Below are 20,790 nucleotides of genomic sequence, written 5' to 3' on the forward strand. Positions count from 1 at the left end.
TGATGGAAACATAACCTACTGAAATTATACCACCTGACCATATATACGACACACCACACTGATCAGATGAGTGATTCAGATTGCTCAGTATGCAACGGAGTACAGGGTATTGATTGCTAGTAGAAATGTGTAGATTAAAATTTCATGCCTATTTGTCAGAGGATGTGCTCTAAGGCAGTAATGCTGTCTTAATTCTCCCAATAAAAGAAAAAGAAGAAAAAAAAAAAGAGAGAGAGAGAGACAGAAAGGCCAAATTCACTAAATAAATAAATGGCATGCATTCAGTTCTGATTCTGATAATGTGTCTTGGGAAGTACTACATTGTTTTCTGAAGGTCAGATCCATAATTTCGAAACAGAATTTTATTGCTAGCCAACAAGCTACTACTCTAACACTAGAATTTTTGGAAATGCTGGTCTTTTTGGAAATCATTTCATTGGCTATAATTCGACAGAAGTTAAATATTTTTAAGGAAAACAAAAATTAAATACTATTGAAATCATTGACTTTATGGTGCAATTTGAAAATGTAACCATTCATGCTTGCTTAAAAGCACAGTAATTCAACTTAACGTTAAATTACTCCTACTGAAGTTACTACAGAAAAATATGACGTCTTGGATGGATTCTTTTTCTTCACCTGCAGTCACCTACAGTGCAGTTAACACAAATCACCCTTAAAAATCCTAAGTTTTATTAAAAAAAATCAAAGCTGTATTATTTAGGACAGGCATAGATAGAAAGATAAAAGTGAAAAGTGAAAGTGTGAAAGATTACAGTTTTTGTAAGTTACAGTAATAACTTGAGATTCTCTATTGATGTAGTTTCAATTTTATATACAAGTAAGCTTGAGTTCACTCAGTTTATTAATTATAAGTGAAGTAATGTTACAGTTTAGTGGTAAATGCTCAAACAATAGTTTTGTGCAGATAATGCTTTTTAGCACAATTAGTTCCTCTAATCTACCAAGGCAATATTGCTTAGGTACTGACTGAGTACATCATGTATGTCTTCACATTTCTAGTATTTACCTACAGTGGACATAATTACTGTATTTTTCCACACCTCCCCATATTTGGTGCACATCAATTCTGAGGCTAAGAACAGAGAAATGGGAAAAGCAAGTAGTAAAGCAAAAGTTATAAATTCTTCCATGATAAAGCAAAACTTGCTAAATTATAAACATATCGGAACAAAAGGAAATATTCATGGTTGTATTTTTTAAATCTTCTTCAATTTATTAATAATCTTTTATATATATTTATTTATGGCTTTGAGCAAAGACAAAAGAAAAAATATCTAATTCATCCCCAATGATAGTTATTGTAAGAATCAGATCTATAGTCTTCTCAGCAGCAGTAAGATCCAACCTTTTTCGTTAATACATTTCATCCTGTACAGATGTAAGATTTCATACTTATGGGCTTACTTATGTACAGAGAAAATAGGTCAGTTCAGAAACTAGCAATGGACCTTTATATTACAGGAATGTGAGTCATTTGGTTCTTAATCTAAATATATATACATTCATACATACATTATATATATACGTATATAATTTTATACCCTGTACCATTTATTTTTGAATTAACATACAAAGCCTAGATATTGTCCACTCTATTACAAAGTCATTAAAAATTATTTATGGTTTCACTGAAAGACCATGTGAATTAATATTTCTTCATAGTGCTTAAAATAAAATAAAAATATATATAAAAATATTTTGCTAATAACCCCATTTCTCCTATTAAATGTAAACCTTAAAGAGTTTTTAAGATCAGGATATGATCTTACTTGACAGAATTTGTTAGCATTAAAATAATATAGGGGGTATTGTATTGAGAAATAAATGGTCTTGCAGCGTATCCATAATGTTCCAAAAACATTTAAACGATCGCTTCCTCATAGACTACACTGGGCCACTTGGATTAATGGCAGCAGCATGTTAATGGGTTAATTACATTGTTTTTATTGGTGAGTGGGAGTCAGCAAAAACTGGAAAAATATATATGTTTTGAATTTTATTTAATGTACCATTTTTGTAAAAGGCTTAACAGGCAGCATGGGTTCAAGCTCTGTTAGCTTTAGAGTATTTACTTGGCTCTCAAGTACATCTGGATTCACTGCATTACGTAGTTTGTGATGTTATTTAATTTTTCCATGCATTGTTAAACTCAGCATTACTGGGAAAAGAAGAATTCACATCCTTAACATGGGTCAGCTGAGTTTTCAGGATCAAAATGTATGCTTACATCATATCTATAATGCTGATATTCAATGAGTTAAAATATGACACACGTAATTTCAATTTCTATTTAATGTGTGTAAATCAGGCACAAATGATTACGAAATAACTTTTTTTTTTGTGTGTGTGGATAAGATAACATGAAGATTTGAGCAAACAAAACAAAACATTCACAAAACAGTATGCTTTAACCCTGCTTTCTGTTACCATCTCCTTTCTGTTTTGAAGACATAAAAAATAATAAACCTTGTACCTATGGGCTATGTTTGACACTACATGCCTTAGGATATACTATCCATTTAATTACAATATACAAAGAGCAAATCGTGCATTTCCAGACAGACTTGATGCTATATTATATTTATTTTTGTTTTAAATTAACACCACAGTCAACTACAAAACTACAGTGAAGACACAGAAAGCACCTGAAAGCCTAAATCAAGCTGTGGTTTACAAATAATTATTTTAATGAAAAATCTCACTTCTAGACTTAAACCAGAGATTCAAAGTCAGCATTATAGGAATTTTAATGTAGACACAATCAATGAATGGTTATTATTTTCTAAGATACCATAAAGCCTTTTCCTACAATGGCTGACTGAACCTATTTTTATTTTTATTTTTTGTCTTTTTAAATTTTTTTTTATTATTTTTTTTTATTTTTTCCAAAGCATGCATGGAATATTTGGGGTTGCTATTTAGGGCAAGGAGAAGAAAAGTGATGGTACTGGTGAAATACAAGCGGTTTGCAGGATCAAGCGTACAATTTTGCATAAAACATTGCATGTAAAAGTAACATCGTAGGTTTTAAGCCATTGCATTACAATTCAACAGTTGTGTTGCACTTAGCTTTAACAAATTTTAAAACGGTAAATTTCGAAGTGAAGAGTTGAACCTAAATTCCTAAACAAAGACCTTGCAATGGTACACCACACATTAGCTATTTTTGTTCAGGTCTAGAAAGGTATTTACAGTGGCAACAGTCTTTGTAAAAGTCTTTTGCAATGTGGAGAAGGAAGTCCACCCAGTTTTCTGAAACAACAGAAGGGTTGTCATGGTGTGAGGCTACAACCTATCCAGAGGAGCGCTAGTGTCTGCCTTAATTTGTCAATCTAATTCTGAATGGAAAGTGATAAAATGGGAGACGTGATGGGAAACAACAACGGAACTCTTCACGGGAAATTATTAACAGTATGTGTGAACAAACGTAATAACAACAGTTTCAGAATACCACTCAGTCAGTGCTATGTTTTAGTTAGGTTATTTGTATTATGCTTGTTTGAAGTTTGTTACTGTGTTGACAGTTTTCCCATGGAAACAAGAATTTTCATGAACAGAGAAATCTGTTAGATTGGTTTTGAAGTTTACACATTAAAAATAAATAATTTTACAGCTGATTTTAGATTTCTTTAATGGTTGCAAGAAAGGAAGACATGAATTCAAATGAGTTTTCTTAATCCCTTTTTTTGGATATATATATATATCATATATATATATAAATGTTACATTCGTTATGTAGGGCAAAGCTTTCTAAAGTATTTTTCTCATAGTAGAATGCTGGGGTACATGAGGAAACAGGCTAGAACAGTTCCTGGGACCGCTCTCAGTTTGTCGCAAGTCTGCTTCTTGCAGTCACCAGGGATCATAAGTTTGAAGCAAACCGTGGCTTGTCTCCCTCGGGCTCTGTGCTTAAGACTGCAGAAGAATCCCTTGGCAAGGGGGCTGCGGGCGGCACGGCCCCCCGGTTTGGGGGGATGGCTCCCGAGGACATCTGTCGGAAGAGAGAGACCCGCTGTGGCACGGTGGCCCGGCTGGCTGGAGGTGCGCTGGTGCCGGGGGCCGGCTGCGGAAGAGAGGCCAGGGACTCCCCCACAGTGGGGTGAGGCCTGGCAATCAGGGTGGAGATCTCGTGAGGCAGGGAGGGCTGCGAAGCAGAGAGGGGACGCACCTCCCTACTCAGGTTGGTGTTGTGGAGGGCCTGGGTGCTCTTGTGGACCTCATTCTTGGGTGCAGTGCCCGGTGGCAGCTGGGGTGCCTGAGCCTGCTGCTGCATGAGAGAGAGCTGCGAGGCTGTAGGTGAGGCATACTGGAAAGTTCGGCCAGCCAGGGGGCTCTGTACTGGTGGGCTGCAGACGGCAGTGGTGTAGGAGCAGGGCGAGAGAATAACGGCTTGCTGGGGTGTCTGCGTGCTGGGTGATGGGGAGTGCAGGTTTCCATGGGACAGGCTGCCAGCGGTGTAAACAGGAGGGGACTGCGTCCTGACGCGCGATGAGGAGGTGGTGGAGCTGCTGGAGTTCAGCGCGGGCATCTGCTGCAAGCTCACTGGGGCGATGGTCTGTACCATCTCCCTGTCATGCTTGACAATCTGCTTCAGGATCTCGTTCTCCTGGTTGTTGAATACCCCTGTATTGAGGTCCTTCTGGAACTTCTGCAAGAGGATGGAGTTCTTTTTCCCTGCACAGACAAGCAAAATACTTAGCCAGCTTGACACTTTGCACTTTGGTTTCCATCCTTGATGGGCACATCAGCATTGTAACTGCCTGTGGCCTTCACTCCCTCACTCTGCTCCAGAACTGCATGCTATAATAACACAGCACGTTCAGACACCTGAACTTTCTGTGCCCCTTCACTTGCAGTGCATTGCCATTATTACAATTACTCTGAAAACGTAACCATGGTAATTTACTGAACAACAGGGTGGAAAAAGCCACCAGGCTCTGCATACGTAACATCTTTCTCATTGCAAAACTGCCCTAATTTCCACTTAACTGTTACATAAGTTATAAACACGTCTGCCTTTTAGTACATTCCCTGGAACTAATTATTAGACATTAGTAATTATTGACCATTTGTATATAAGAAATAATCTTTTCTTATGTGTGTGAACTATTATGAGCTCACCGTACCTGCTTACCCAAACAAGCTATATGTGGCATACTGATCTCCTCTCTTATCCTCATGTTTCCTTGATGCACTCAGTGTCTGCAAGATGCAGACACAATTTTCTGTCATCAGATACAGAGGCATACAACTGCACTGAGTTGTCTCTGTTTTAGATAAGGCAGTCTGCATTTTATATTTTATGTTGTGTAGACTGTGTTGTAAACGTAGCACTTCAGACTGGACCACCGCTACAAGAGCAGACTGCCTTTTAATACTAGCATTATTTAGGCACATATTACTTAGGAGTAGGACTGAACTTCCACAGACCACTGGAAGACAAATTGTTAAGAGTTTGAAAATTCTTGACAAGATAAATTAATATACTGCGTAATCCAAAACTATAAAATAGATCTCTTCAATATTATAAACCCGTACATGTATTTCATTTCTTTACTCCTGCTGTAATATGGAAAACACAAATACGTTTTCATCCAAATCCCATTTCAGCTTAGAAAAGACAGCACAGTGACAATGCTTTGCAAGTCTTTCTGTATTCCCTTTGAAGAAACTGAAGACTTATCTGTCTATGGGGAAATTTTTATGCTGGCATTTTCTTGTCAAGTTAGGGAAACAACATCAAAAACAGGATAAAAGATATTTTATGTATAGTTGCATTTTAAAATCAGTGTCAATAAAGATGATCAGAGTGCATTTCTCTCTACCTAAAGCCATATATTTTATCTAACATCTCCTAGTAGAGAGATCCAGAATAGCTAGTTGCACAACAGCAACACTCTTATTTTGATAATCTGCCATATCATTCTGCCTTTCACTCGAATATCCTTGGCCTGCTTTTCTGATTGCAAGCAGATCTGAGTAATGTCAGTGTGCAGTCATCAATGCTAACAGTGCCCATGTTGTGAGGAAAATGAGAGCCCTGCTGCAAAGGATTAGCTCACTTCAATAAACACAGGTTTTGAGAGCACTGAGAGACTTCAGCTTTTCTCATCATAGATGCTATCTCTAAACTATTTATGTAGGAAAATGTCATGTGTGGCTCACCAAATTGCATAAACCCCTTGAATTGCTGAGAGCAGCAGAAGAAATACATAGGCTTAATAAATAATACTAATGATAATTAAACTATACAAAGTAATTCTCACAGAAGCACCAGGGATCTCAAAAATTCATAGTATCATATTATTTAAAAGTGGGCTGGCAGAACTACTTTTTTGGACACATCTTATTTATATATAGATCACCAGAACATTTACTTCCATGTAACAGAAATGAAATTTTTAACAAAGGTTTAAGCTGGGCACTTTATCCTTCAACTCAAGGACGAAATGCTAGAAGTATTTTAAGAATATGAAGTTTAGAAAAAACTATGATACCTATCCTGTCGAGTCTATCAATTGCCACTGTTTCAAAGGCCCTTCTCATCATGGGATACTCTTCCAGAACCTCATTGAAGTTGTCCACTGAGAGGGAATAGAGGCGGCAGTAGGTGTCTGCTCGAACGCTGGCAGTTCGACGGCCCTTGGTCAAGAGGCAAATCTCTGGAGAGAGAAAAATTTATTACACACAGGAAACAAGTTAGTGAATCATGTGTTACTTAACAGCTAGGAAGTGAGTCAGTGCAAACAAGTACTCAGAGGAAATTTTTCTATTGCTGTTTATGCAAGGTTGCATAGGCAGTTTTAAAAGTATTTGATTCTGTCTCTGCTACTCTGTAGAAATAACTGATTTCTTTTAAGAGCTGTGTTTCTCAGCTCAGATTTTATCAGGCTTCTACTTGTAAGAAACAATTCATCAGCTGTCAGTTTACCAGCTCAATTAACCCAAGTGATTCTATTGATTTATAAAATACATATATCCAGCTAACACAATACTGATTATTTTACTTATTCAGCAGTTTTTCTATACTATTTTAATACATGATTCTTGAACACAAGAACTACTCTAAGAAAAAAAGTGTTTCAAGCATGAAAATGATTTCTGTTCTGCTGAGTTCTATGTCATAGACAGTTTGGGAGCCAAAACTAAAAATTTTAGCATATTTTTTCCCCTCATTTTGCTAGCAGTTGAACCCCTTAATGATTACATAATTTGATTAGTCTGGGGGGCTTTCTCTGAGAGTTTCTCCAGCAGGAATTTACTATTCTGGAATGAGTGGGACCAAAACCAAATGCAGTCTTAAAAAAAACCAAAACACTACATGTCTTAAAACTGTTGATTCTTGAATCCACAGGAAAAGAGTTACTGGATAAAGACCAAAGTCAGTGTGAAAGGACAGCAACAGAAAAACACACAGAGAAGAATAAGATAGATGCATATATCGATCTCATGGAATGTTCCCAGCAGAAGAGCTCAATATTCAGACATTACTTAAATTCTTATGTTTGTAAAGTTGTCAAATTAAAGGGATTTAAGATATCTCTCTTTTAAAATGCATATATTGTCATTCTTTCCTATACCTTCACCACTCCTTTCAATTAAATTTTGCTTTAGACAAGTTTACACGAGGTTTACCATTACCTATAGAATACATAACACAAGATAAAACACAAGATTCAGGTAGAAAAGATTTTTCATATTCAGATAAAACTAAGGCTGTTCTCAGAAGACATAAAATTTAAAAAGAGTTTGGAAACTACTGGAAAACTATTTGGACTTTTTTAAAGTACAAAACAAAATTCAAAAGTCAGTTGCAAAAATAAATGTTTAAATTTTCTTTTTTTTGCAAATGAGAAAGCACTTAGAAAAATTCTGAATTCTAGGTATCCAGTAGAGTGGGAGGTAAGTTTTCCTACGCAGTTCTAGAACTTAATATCACTGAGTTCGTATTTAAATACTGGAAGTGGACTAGAAACAGTCTTCTACCAAATTCTTGTATCTAACAAAAGTGATCATTCTGAACGAAATGTGGAAATACAAATATTTTTTCCTTAGCTACATCTAGGAATTCTGTAGTATTCACTTCAAACCCATAGAGTGCTAGTACAGTTCCTTCTTTTAATCTATGACTTTAACAGAATACATATTTTTTTTTAAATTAAAATAAAATGTAAAGAACACTGATGGTTTTTGTTCTGATACTTTTTGCCGAAGAATTTCCACATGCTACCTAACCCTGAAGGCTTAGGAGCTAAAAAGCTTAAATAGTAGTGGATAAATCAAAGTACATTAAATTGCATTCAGTACTAGAATAAACTGTACTTGAATCTTTATGGCTCTGGGGAGAATTTACAGACTAATGAGTATTGTAAGTGTCTCAACCCAATGTCCCTCACAAGACCTGTTACCCATGAAAACTGACTGTTTACTGTAAAGAGCCAGGCAGGTCACAGAGAAGTCAGTTGTTCCTTCTTTCATCCCCCAGGTCATCCTGACCCCTTCTCCTTTGATTGCACCCACTGCATTTTAGTTAAAAGAATGAGAAGGACATTTTGCCCAACAGGAGAAGTTAAATGCAGTGAATGCCCACTCTTTTTCCTAAGACACTTTTTAGGTCTCATCCAGAAGACCATGGAAGATATTGCAATAATTTTTATTTATTTTTTGTCCATTTTTCCTCCTTCATTACTCTTATCAAATAAGAAGATTGGAACTAACCACTATGTAAATTATACATTTCAGTCTGAAAATCCTGTGTCAAGCCACAACTACTGGTTTAAGAGCATCTCTTTGGAAGGCTGTTGATATCAATAGTAAAGTCTTCTATTTAGATATAGTATGAAAGGATGGGACAGAAAATATATGAGGAATATCATGAAGTCTGAAAAGGCTATTCCTGACAAATACTTCTTTTAGATAAATAAAAAACTTTATACATATGTATATGTATATAAAATCAACTGTAGACTTCAAGAGAAGAGAAGAAAAAAGTAATGAATACATCCAGGATATGTACATACATATATACATATTTATACATATATATAAATATAGGTACATCCTGGATACCTTGTGTGTACATATATATATGTATCATATATATATGAATTAACTGATTAACTGTAATCTACAATAGGAAAAAATGATGAAAATGTGCAGGGTATACTTATGATTACCTTAGTGGCATTGAGAACACCAGGTGCCCTCACCAATTATGCTCTCGTTGACATTCAATTGATTTAAATGGACTATGAAAAACAAACAATAGCACAGGAGTGTGCAGGAAAACACAAAGGGCACAGACTATTTTCAGTTTGGACAAACAAGGTTTTTTATTAACATAAAAAGAAAGTGCTTGCAGAATATTAGTGACTAATTTTCCTACCTGCGGTTGGCATGGTGCATTGCCCTCATGCTGACATTTTAAAAGCACCAAATACTTCTATCTTTCCTTTCCAAATTTAAAAATGTCTTTAATTCCCATTAATAATTTTATATTAGGCTACAGTGAACCTGTAATTAAACTCTTAATTCAAGATTTACTCTAATTACTTAATCTTTTTTGACAGGTGTTCCCTAGAAAAGTCTAAAACAAATGTCAATTATTGTACTAATAAAAGATAACTATTTGAAAACACCAAACAATGCAAAAAACATTCATTTTATATGGATAATATTGAATAAAAATCACCTAATTTATCTGCAAAAATCACAATTTGTCTTCTGCTTACATCAGATCTGTCCCACAGATCAATGCTGCTCTGAAAATAATATAGATAAGGGCTCAGTTACCAAGCATTTTCTGCTGTCAAGGCATCAACAGAAAAAAAAACTTCAACGATTGAAGTTTGAAGCCAACCGAATTCCAAAGACTATAAGTGTAGCAATAAGAACTCATTAACAACATAGCTGTTATGCTCATGCACAGCAATATTTCAACAGAAAAACTGTGTTCACTTTTTGAATTCTCCTGTTGCTATGAGATTCCTTAACTTTTTATTTCTTTTTTTATTGCAGGCGCACATCACTCCAAGCATTATTTGTGATGTTGTAATTCTTAGTCTTTACTGGATAACTACATGGATGAGTTACTCTAACAATGATTCCCTGTTTCTGTAGACAGATCTAAGAAATGTTTTGTTTTTTCTTTTCCCTCTGGCAAGCAGTACAGCTTAGCTGACAGCTGGGCACTTATCCATTAACAGTCACTCCATTTTCTATAAAGATTATACTCCACACATAACTAATGAACTTTTTATCCACCTTAAGATTTGATTAGAGATTGGAAGTAAACTTCAGAAATCCAAATAACAATCTAAAGTTGCCTTGTAGAAAAATGTGACCACAAACAGATAAGATGTGCTGAAAAAGCAAACAGTTATGAATCAAATTCTCCGCTCATTCATTACAGGATACTAAGCTAATCCTATCTCCAAGGAACACATTTCTTACTCTAGAACGGTATACAGTAATATGTAGAAAATGAAACATTACAATGAATTAATATCATATGCACAGCTTTTGCAAGGACAGAAATATCAGAATTAGAGCAAAAGTTCCCTTTACAAGGTACAAATTTTTTTTTTTTTTTGTGGAAATAAAAAGATTAGTTGACTAGTATGTAAAAATATATAAAAATAAATTAAAAATAAATTTAAAAAAATTAGCAGTTTCTATGTACGTTTAAACTACATAAGCTTATTAAGAGCTTTGCCCATTTCCAAAGCCATAAAAGATTTCCTATTGTCTGTAAGATTCAACATTGCAGGATCTAATGAAGTGTCCTTCCAGCTGAGGACAGCTGACTCTTGCTTCATTTCCTCAGCAGGAAGCTTGTTTCATCATGTAGCAGGCAGATATGTTGCTGTGGAAATAGGTAAGCAGCTATTCAGACCATCTGGCAACTTTCAGCAGCAGAAGAAAGACAGAAAATCAAAGCCATTTGAAAGCAGTAACTCTTTCACAAAGCACTAAAACCAACAGTTCTTGACCAGAAATTAGCCAATGGACTTATTTTGTAAGATAAGTTTTGCCTAATCAAGACTGCCTGGGGAGTCGTGAGTGATATCCCCCAAATCCAAGAGTGGATGGAATGGAAAAGGTTCAGGTCACACTTGGATAAACAATTCTTCCAACAACTCCTGTTCTGCATCAGTCCACTTCCTTGAATAAGGCTTAATACACTACTTTATAGTAGTCCTGATAAAACCAGTTTGATAATATGCTATTCAGTTAAGCAAACCGGCGGAAGCTTTAAAATGCTATCTACTGTGGTAAAAGTAAATGTTGATATAGCAAAAACATTCTAAGCATATATTTAATTTGAAGTTGGGCTTGGGTGCTGTAAGTCAACCCATCTTAGGCAGTGTCTAATGACTTGTAATTTAAAAACAAAAACAAACAAAAAAAAAGGTACATAACTTGATTTTTAAGTCCTTGTATTTACTGTCAGCTAAAAACTGATACACCAATAAGCATATTTCAATATAATTTGCATGATTACTTTTACATCAAGAAAGACAGACAAACATACAGGGTTAAAATACAGTTGTCTCCAAAATAAGTGGCGTGCCATCTCCCCAGACAGCCACTTTATGTTGCATCCTGGCCTGCCTTTTACTTTTTCTCTGCAGTTGCAGCAAATAGCTGTGGTTGAGGTTCATGATTAGAGAAAACAGAGACAGCAACATTTCTTTCATCTTGCCTACTTTCTCAGCTCAGTCTTTGGAAAAAGCTCTGTTTGATAGAAAAGAAGCTTAGGAACATTACGTAAAATAGAAATACAAGTCTCTACTTTGTGTTCACTATTATTTATAACAGGATATCCACAGAGTCCTATTCCATTTTAGAAAAGTGTTCTTTCTACCAAGAGAGTCTAAGATATGCTAGTTATTATCTCGTAAAACCTCCTGCTTTTTCTGGCTTTTTTTTTTTTTTTTTTTTTTTTAAATATTTAAAATCGAGCAAACGACAACAAACTTAGATTTAAAGATGTCCCTAAATATTTAGTTCTTATACTGGTTGGGTCAAAGTAGAAAAGTGGCTTTGTTCTACTCATTTTATACCTTTTGTTCGGAGCCCTGTTAGGTCTTGAAAAAACTCAGTTAATTCCTTATGTATTCACTGCATGGCTCTTGCCATCTTGGGTTTGACAAACAACTACAGTTGCTAATTAAACTATATTAGCTGAATTTTAGTGGTCTATAAAAATGTTGCACTTTTTTTTTTTTCTGTTTGAATTATTAAACAAATGATCAGAGTCTGTCAGTTTCAAATTAAATATTTAGATTAAATATTTAATCTAAACTCATATATTTAGGTTAGATGATACTGTGCAAAAGTGAAGGTACTCGCAAAATTATCATTTGGTTTATCTGTGTTTGTCACTTCAAATTTCCAGTGTATGCTGATGTGACATTTTGAGTGGGCTATTTTTCTTACTTATAAATACTAAATTAGAAATTAGTTAAACTATTCATGAATAAGAACTATATTTGAGTTCAAACCTAAGTTATTTAGATTCTGGAGGTTCTATTAATTATTTTTTTTTTTAATAATACTATTAAGTATACATTCGATTTACTGCTAATTAATTAAACTAAAACCAAATCTACTTTCTAATAGGATTTCAGAGCAAGTTGTTTTTTTTTTCTAACTTCTTTAAAAAGCCTCTAGCATTTTTAAAAATTGCCTTAGACTTTTTAAAACAGTACTGTGTTTAAACAGTGAGAAATTCTTCCATCTGCATGGTATTCTCTATATTAATTATGGTGTCAAAAGAACAACCTGATGTGTAGTACAAGGTGTTACACTTCACCATGAGAAAATCGTATCTTCAAAATGGCAAACTGGTTTGTGCTAATAAGGGTATTTCATTTCTATGGCATCTTGCAAGTACGAGTGTTAGAAAAATGGTCCTTACTGTTTACCTAAAAGTATTTTACACATGAATTGGTATGGGGATCTTTAAGCTTTTATTTATGTACTTTGAATGTGGCAAGTACATCAGGGAGGCTACTTACAATTAATTACGTACTTTCAGTGAGACGCTGGATTGGCATATAAATCCAAACAGCTGTAATTCACCATTATCTTGAATAACAAGTAGCCATCTACGGTATTTTTGCAAAATATAAAATTCCATCATGTCATGTCGTTTGGGTATAAATAAACTAAAGCAGTGAGCAGTCAGGCAGTTGAACAGCATTTTCTCTATATATAATCAATACAATACTGCCAATCCTTAAAAGTTGTCCATCCAAAGGAAGTACCTAGAGTGTGCTCAAAAGGAAAGAAGTGACAAAATGTAATCTAAAGTGACTCAACATTTTCCAAGGTATTATTTTCCACTGCACTGGTCTAAAATATACTGACAATTGCTGTTCTGAAATGGGAAAAAGATCCAAAAATAATAGGTAGGTCGAAGTAGTTCTGTTTAATTGGACTTCCAGAAGCTGAAGCAAATGCAAGATACAATTTATTAGAATCTAAAGCTTGAAAGCGTAACTATTAAAATGCTACTAAATAACTGAGGCAAAATGAAACACGTAAAAATATGAGGTATGAGAAAACAGTGCTACAGAATAATAATAAAAAAAACCCACAATCCCATAGATGTCTCAAAATTCTGTGAAGATGGGGATTAAATCAACTTTATATGTGATTTTGCTAAATGAACAACGGTATTTGGAATTTATGTATATGTGTCCTTGACTAAAGAAAACAAAATGCATTCATCTGTCTCTTACCACAATGCAAGCAGTAACAGCACTACGTATGGAACTTTACATAGAGCAACTCTCATAAAAATACCATAGATCAGCATGTATCAAAAATGTAGAATCCTGTGTATTTCCTCACATTTTACAAATCTGGAATCTCATAGGAAAAAAAAAAAACAAAAAAACAAAAAAACAACAAAAAAAAACCCCTGAAAGACAAAAACCAAACTTTTAAAGTAATATGAGCTTTAGTTAGTCTACAAATTGACTTATTGATGACTCTAAGTGGCACGATACCACTGAGATCCTCAATGGGGATAAAAAAAGAAAAACAGCAGGGAGAGGGAATCACAAGAGACCCCCCTCAAACTGGTACATGAATTATTGCACACACATCTACTGGAATTAGGAAACTCCCTCCAACTACAAACACAACAAAAATCTCCATGGGGGCCCCAGTCTAACGTAAATGATAAAAATATATCCTACACATCCTACACACTCAGTTTGGATTTCCCTAGCAAGACTGGCATTCCTTCAGCTTTAACACAATATCTGTTAAAAACAGAAAAATTGAGTTATAATTTCCTGGAACATACGTCGGGGCTGCTGAATGAAGGAAAGCCTGTATAAACACAGGTGGGAAAACAGATGGAAGAGGAAAAACATAGCAGAGACACAAGGCTTATCTTTTGTCCTTTGAGGTTGCCAGCCCCTTTGCCAGTACCTTCAGCAAGGAGAACAGGACCACAGTGAGGAGCAAGCAAACAAAAGAAGGAACAGAAGCATCTGGAATAAGTTCCCAGAAAGGCTCTTTCAGTAGTTTCTGCTGGGGATCAGTACTGTTTGGTTAGTAGTGAATTTATTCACAGTTTTTACTCTTTATAGGCATGTCAGCCCCAGTCTGACACAGCACTTAAACACAAATGAGGTTCAGTACATGCTTAGGTGGTCAGGACAGCATGCCCTGAGTAACTCAGACTGTATGAACTGGCAACTGGAGGAGTCATCATGAAACCACTCCCAGACATCAGCATGTTTGCAGGGGTAACAGTATGAGTTGTAAAATAGAAAAATGTTCCCTTTTTACTTTGCTTCCCAGCAGCAGCTTGCAGTGAACACCAGCAGATTCCCGGACCAGAGGAAGGGATGCACAGAGAAGCGGAGGATAACTAGATATCAGGGCAGAAAAGGCATTTTTTCCTGTAGGTAAGGACACTTCACAGAGCCAGATCTCACTGTGTTGGCTAAAAGAGCCCTAGCAGCCACATCCACAACTGACTGAGCAAAACAAAGGGAACTGTGGGAAATGTGCTCTTTTATTACAATAGACTTCTCTTTCATCTATTATACTCACGTTTGTTGTTATTAATCATGGCACCTTTGTAAATCATGAACATATGATTAGTATAGAGTGACTGTAATATGATTTCCTCCACCAAAAGTCAGAATTCACTTGCATTAGGGGTATTACAACATCTTATGACACCATATATTGTTATAATATGAACTAGGTTCACATTAGGGTAATTAGATACACTAAAATATTATTACTGCTATATAAAGACTTAGTAAATGATAACCTATGCTTCTCTATATGTTCTTTACTCATATTTTTGTGCCTTGCTTGTAAAGATTTAAAAATCCTTATTTTTTAACATCCTTATTTATATGCCTAGTGAGGAAGAAATAAACAACCTCTTAATGCTCATTTAAAAATATATATATATATATGTGTGTGTGTGTATAAAGTAAATAAACAATCCCTCAACACTTCCCAACACAAAAGGGGTCCTTAAGGTCTTTGAGCAATTTCTAATACAGACACCGGGTACCTAGAGGAAAAAGTTCAGCAGGAAACCTGGCAATTTTCCCCCTACTATTTGCTGTCAGTATTATAGCACAAAGCACGGTTATGTTTGAAATACTAGGAAGTTAATGAAAAGAAACTCAAATATGTACTGAGACATAAAAAATCATCCAGGGTGTCTCATAAACCACTGTTGTATGCCTGACTTATATTTTCATGATTGCTAACTGTAGATACATAAAATCATTGGCCAAATGACAAAATAATAATAATAATAATTTAACAATCACAACACCATCAATATCCAGAGGGACCTGGACAGGCTTTAAAAGTGGGTCCATGTGAACCTGGAGAGATCCTACAAGGACAAGTGCAAAGTGCTGCACCAGGGTCAGGGCAATCCCAGATATGTTTACAGACTGGGAGAAAAACTCATTGACAGCAGCCCCATGGAGAAGACTTGAGGTTCTAGTGGATAAAAAGCTGGACATACGCCAGCAATATGTGCTTGCAGACCAGAAGGCCAACTGTATTCTCACGCATTCCCTTAAGCATGCTTTTTGTTCTCCATTAGAGATGGAGTGGTGGGAAGGGCTGATGCAAATGTGGAGTACGGAAAAGGATAGTACCAGCCATCATTTGCAAATTCTTACTGGCACTTGAAGTAGATATGAAGGACAAAAACTAACATCCTGCATTCTGCTACGCAAAGTAGTGCTCCTACATTCAAAGTTCAACACTATATTTATCCACACAAATGGAAGTTAAGTGGTAGAATACTCTCCTGACAGCTGTCACCAAACAAACCAAAATATCTTCTTGGCTAGTGTCTTTGACTTAATTACATTAGAGAGGAGAAACCAGTGAGCACAGATGACATAAAAGGCATACAGTAATAAAGTCCAGATCTATGATGGGCTCTCTAGAGTCATTACTCTGCACTTCCATCCAAATCAATGTAAGGCTGAGGTGAAATGTAGTCTCATTTATTCATACTAAAACCACAGAATTCTCTACTTGTTACTGTGGCCATGGATATCCAGGTGTATTCTTTTTGAGTAGAACTTCTAAACAAATATTGGTGATACTGCTTTGGTTCATTTTAAGTCTTGGCTTTCACACAAACTCCTAGTTCTCCTGCAATTGCAGGGTGTATAAAACTTTCTACTAATAAAATCTTGTCAATACCAAAGCATTTTAAAAAGTGATGTTTTCCAAATTTAGGGTGGGATGCCAATTAAAAACTGCATGAGTTTTGTAGGAGAGCTTGCCTCTCCAGGGACTCCTCCCAAATATCCCAGATACCCCACAGCCCCCCTATGTTTTTTCTTCACTGGAGAGCACAGATATTTATACTGATTTACTAGGTCTTATCTGGAGCTATACAGTTAAAGTTGTAAGGTGCAGCTTGTTAAACAGTATCTTGATCTCAGACTTTGCATGTCTCCATTGGAGAAAAAGAAGGTGATTAGTCTTAGGATTTGAACAGATATTTGTTACTTTTCTTGTATGAAATATGTTTCGTGCTTGTGTTGGTCAGGAGGCTCTGCTCAGATTGTGGTGCAGTTTTCAGGGAAAATGTATTTCTTTCAAAGGGAAGAGTGTATCAGAGGATTTTGTTTTTTTTTTTTCCACCCCTTGTCTCATCCCAGGAGTGTTTCTAGAAACAAAATGTTTTGGTATGTACTATAGTAAGTTCTTAAGGTGTCCAGATTTTTTATTTATCTTATTTTTTGTCTGCAGTCCTGCTAAGAAGGGTAGCGGATGAACAGGATGAGCTAAGGAGTCATTTGCACTGCAACAACAGGCTGACAGTTATGTAAAATACTTCTATTTGCAATCTCCTCTGATCCTCTGCTGGTTCAGAGGAGTATTATGGCCAGATTCAGCGTGTAGGTTCTTGCAAACTCATTTCCATAAACTGGGGCACTGCTAAGCATAGAGGAAACCACGACCAAGGTTGCTCTGTTTCTTCATCCTCAGCATTTACCTTTTCTTTCTCCTTAATCTCCTGTCTTCAGCATTTATGGTTTAAGCCCATGGGATAAGCACAAGACTGCTTTTCTGAAGTGCTTGTACAAATACTGGTACAAATCACCTTGCAAAGGTTACTGCACAGTGACATGACCTGCTGGCCAGATCAGTAGGAGTTGCTTTAGGATATTATTCTAAAATGGGATTAGTTAAGTAACTCTGTAGCCCAGTTCCAACTCTGAGCCCACATCACATTTTTAAGCATTCCAGTTCTGTACACCTGCTAAATGCTACTGTTTAGATTTTCAATCCAACATTTTCTGAAAGGCTTTTGACTCAGCTCAGTTCTGGGATGATTCAAGGAATTCAACAGAAATTTAATACGATAACAAACTAACTAATGGTCATAAACAGCAGTACTACACGCAAATATTCAATCAGCATCTAGAAACCAGCCTTTTCTCTACCTAAGAAGCAGATACCTATTTCATTGCACAAAGACAACTAAAAGCCACCAGAAAAACAAAGTCATACTGATTATTACATGTGGGGGGAAAAAAAAAAAAAAAAAGAAGACTGCTTTCATTCAAATATGAATATTCAGATGGCTTCATCTAAATGAATACCTATTTTTCATTAGGATTACCAAATGAGTTTATGTTGGATTAAAATTGTTGTCTATTTTTTATTAATATACAGCCATTGAATGGTTATCTAGTCAAACATAGTACAGTTTTTCATTGTTTATACTGGAAGGCTAATCAATTCTGCATGCAAAAAAAAAAAAAAAAAAAGTGAAAAAGCTCTAATAACGGCCTGAAATATTCATGAAGGATGCCAAATGTCTCATAATAATAATCGTCTTTTATCCCATCAAATTTTGTAGCTCTCGCAGTTATTTTTAACTTTCAGAAGTACATTTATGACTAAAAATTTCTATCCCTTTTTAAAGAGATACTCTTCATTCAAAATCACTTAGGCTCAGGAAGGTTATTCTGTATCTTCAGTAGCTATATTAGCTATATTAGAAGAGTAAGCAGAGTGTGCATGTATTATTCAAAAGTATTTTGTGTGCACTTCCCAGCAAAGGACATTCATATGTCTCTATGAGTCTCGTATCTGAATATGTTTTATGCTAGTGTATTCATTCCAAAGGTATAGTTCATTTTTTCTTACTCACCTCCAAAGTAAGAGCCATCTGTCAGCTTCAGCTCTTTGTTGGATTTGGTGATAACACCAGCAACACCATGCTGAATGAAATACATCTTTTTACCCACAGCACCTTCTCGGATAATATAATCACCAGGCTGGAACACCTCAAATCGCAGTTTGCTTAGCATGGCAGTCACAAAGTTTGGGTCTGCATTAGCAAAAAGAGGCATTGTAGCAACCAGCTTCCGACAATTGAAGTTGACAATCTCCTGAATGGAGAGGAAACATAACAGTAGTGATGGTCAGTACATAAATTATAAATGGCATTGAAAAAATACTATTTTGATCACACGCAGAAACACAAATTATGCAGATACTGGAATTTTCAGTTTCTTCTACTGTGCCTAATTTTTCATCTTTTCATTAACTATTCATCTCTCTCTAGTGAAGTGAAGGAAACAATAAAGCAGTTCTGGTTTGTACTAAAAAAGTTTTCTTCTTCTGGTGGGTTTCACATCTTATTTCCCTTGCCTTTTAACAGGGAAAAACAGCAGAAAGATAAAAATTAGATAAGAATTACACAGAAAAGCTGACAACAAGATTAGCTGCTGCATTAGCTATACTAAGTGATAAAGTTATGCAAGTGGAAAGTTTAGCCCTGTTATACCAGTAACATCATTCTGATTTTAACAACTCTATTCAAAATATAAATGCACACTGTAGTTAGCTGCAGGGCTCGCTGAAATCAATAGATTTTTTTATTATTTATTTTTTTTCCCAGAATTTAATTCATCTTATGAACACATAGTTGTACCCTTCACTGTTCAAAGAAATACATATACAACATATCCTTAAATTCGGAAAGGACTACTGTTTTCCTAAAACTGCTACAGGCCTTAAGGTTGTTTCTCACCAAGAATATTCATATTTACAGAGCCAGCTATGAGCACATCTACATAAGAGTATTATTGCCAAAAAGTAATTAATATCCTACTTGCTTTAAATAGAAAAAAATAATAATAATAAAAGAAATGAACAATTCCTTGTAGGATTTCAACTTATTTTGTGCAGACCTTACTTAGTGTTATGAAGGTTAACACAGTCAGATATACTGATTTAAACAGTCTATTGAACTGGAACCAATCCTTATGACACACAAGGGGGCATAGGCAGGCAACAGCTACTGAATTAGCAACCCATGTATGACAGAACAACATGCATATTCATCTGCATACAAGAGAAAAAATAAATAAGTAATCAGCAGTCACCTGTCTACTTTGAAAGGCTAAATGTTATTTGGCAGTGGAGTACCCCTTGCATTTCATATCATGCAAAGCCTTCATGAGTGATTTAAAGGAGACATTCTCCACCTACTAGTGTTCTCATTCCCTTGTTGCTCTTTCAACTTTCCATGCATCTGCTATCTATCATCTCATATCTTACTTCATATTTCATCTACCACATGCAGCCTACTTTCTGGGCAGCAGCTCAGATATTCTTGTCCACAGTTTAGAATAATTTTCCTCCCACTCCTATCCTTTGATATCAAAGCTGCAGTGGGATCTTCAAACTAGTGCCCTTGTATCTGGGAGGGAGCTGGGGATTTCACTTTGAAGGGAAGTGAATGGCTGCTGAAGCAAGCAGGACACATGAGCATGATGTAAGGGCCCGGAACTGAACACAGTGGTAGTGGAGTGACTTCACTAGTGCATAGCACAGAGAGACAATCACTTCCCTGCTCCTGCTGGAAACTGTTTCTGATATAAACCAGGATACCCTTGTCCTTCTTGGCCATCTGGGCACACTGCTGGCTTATGATCAGCTGACTGTCAGCTAACAGACCCAGATCATTTTCCTCCAAACAACTTTCTAGCACTCTATCCCAAGCCTCCTCAATGAGGAGTACAGTTGTCCATCTATAGGCTTCCAGCTTCTCCAGCAGAATACTGTGGGAGGCAGTGTCAAAGCCTTTGCTAATGTCTGGGTAAATTGCATTCACTGCCTTTCCCTCATCCCACAAGTGGGTGACCTGGTCATAGAAGGAGATGAGGCTTATCAGGCAGGACATGCTCATCAGGAATACATGCTGGCTGAACCTGGTTCTCTGTT

At 35.9% G+C, this 20,790-nt stretch overlaps 1 protein-coding gene across 1 annotated transcript in view; it reads right to left on the reverse strand.

Annotated features, from left to right (window-relative positions):
- Nucleotides 1–847: 847 nt before the first annotated feature.
- HCN1 (hyperpolarization activated cyclic nucleotide gated potassium channel 1) overlaps nt 848–20,790 on the reverse strand; it is a 187,365-nt gene continuing 167,422 nt past the window's right edge. Inside the window, exons 6-8 of the mRNA XM_015848649.2 lie at nt 18,710–18,950; nt 6,522–6,686; nt 848–4,698 (exon numbers count right to left, since the gene is read on the reverse strand). Coding sequence (XP_015704135.1) covers nt 3,887–4,698; nt 6,522–6,686; nt 18,710–18,950 — 1,218 coding nt within the window. The 3' untranslated portion in view covers nt 848–3,886. The remainder of the gene's footprint in view (nt 4,699–6,521; nt 6,687–18,709; nt 18,951–20,790) is intronic.

The sequence above is a fragment of the Coturnix japonica genome, chromosome Z (assembly GCF_001577835.2).
Source record: "Coturnix japonica isolate 7356 chromosome Z, Coturnix japonica 2.1, whole genome shotgun sequence".
Taxonomy (NCBI): domain Eukaryota; kingdom Metazoa; phylum Chordata; class Aves; order Galliformes; family Phasianidae; genus Coturnix; species Coturnix japonica.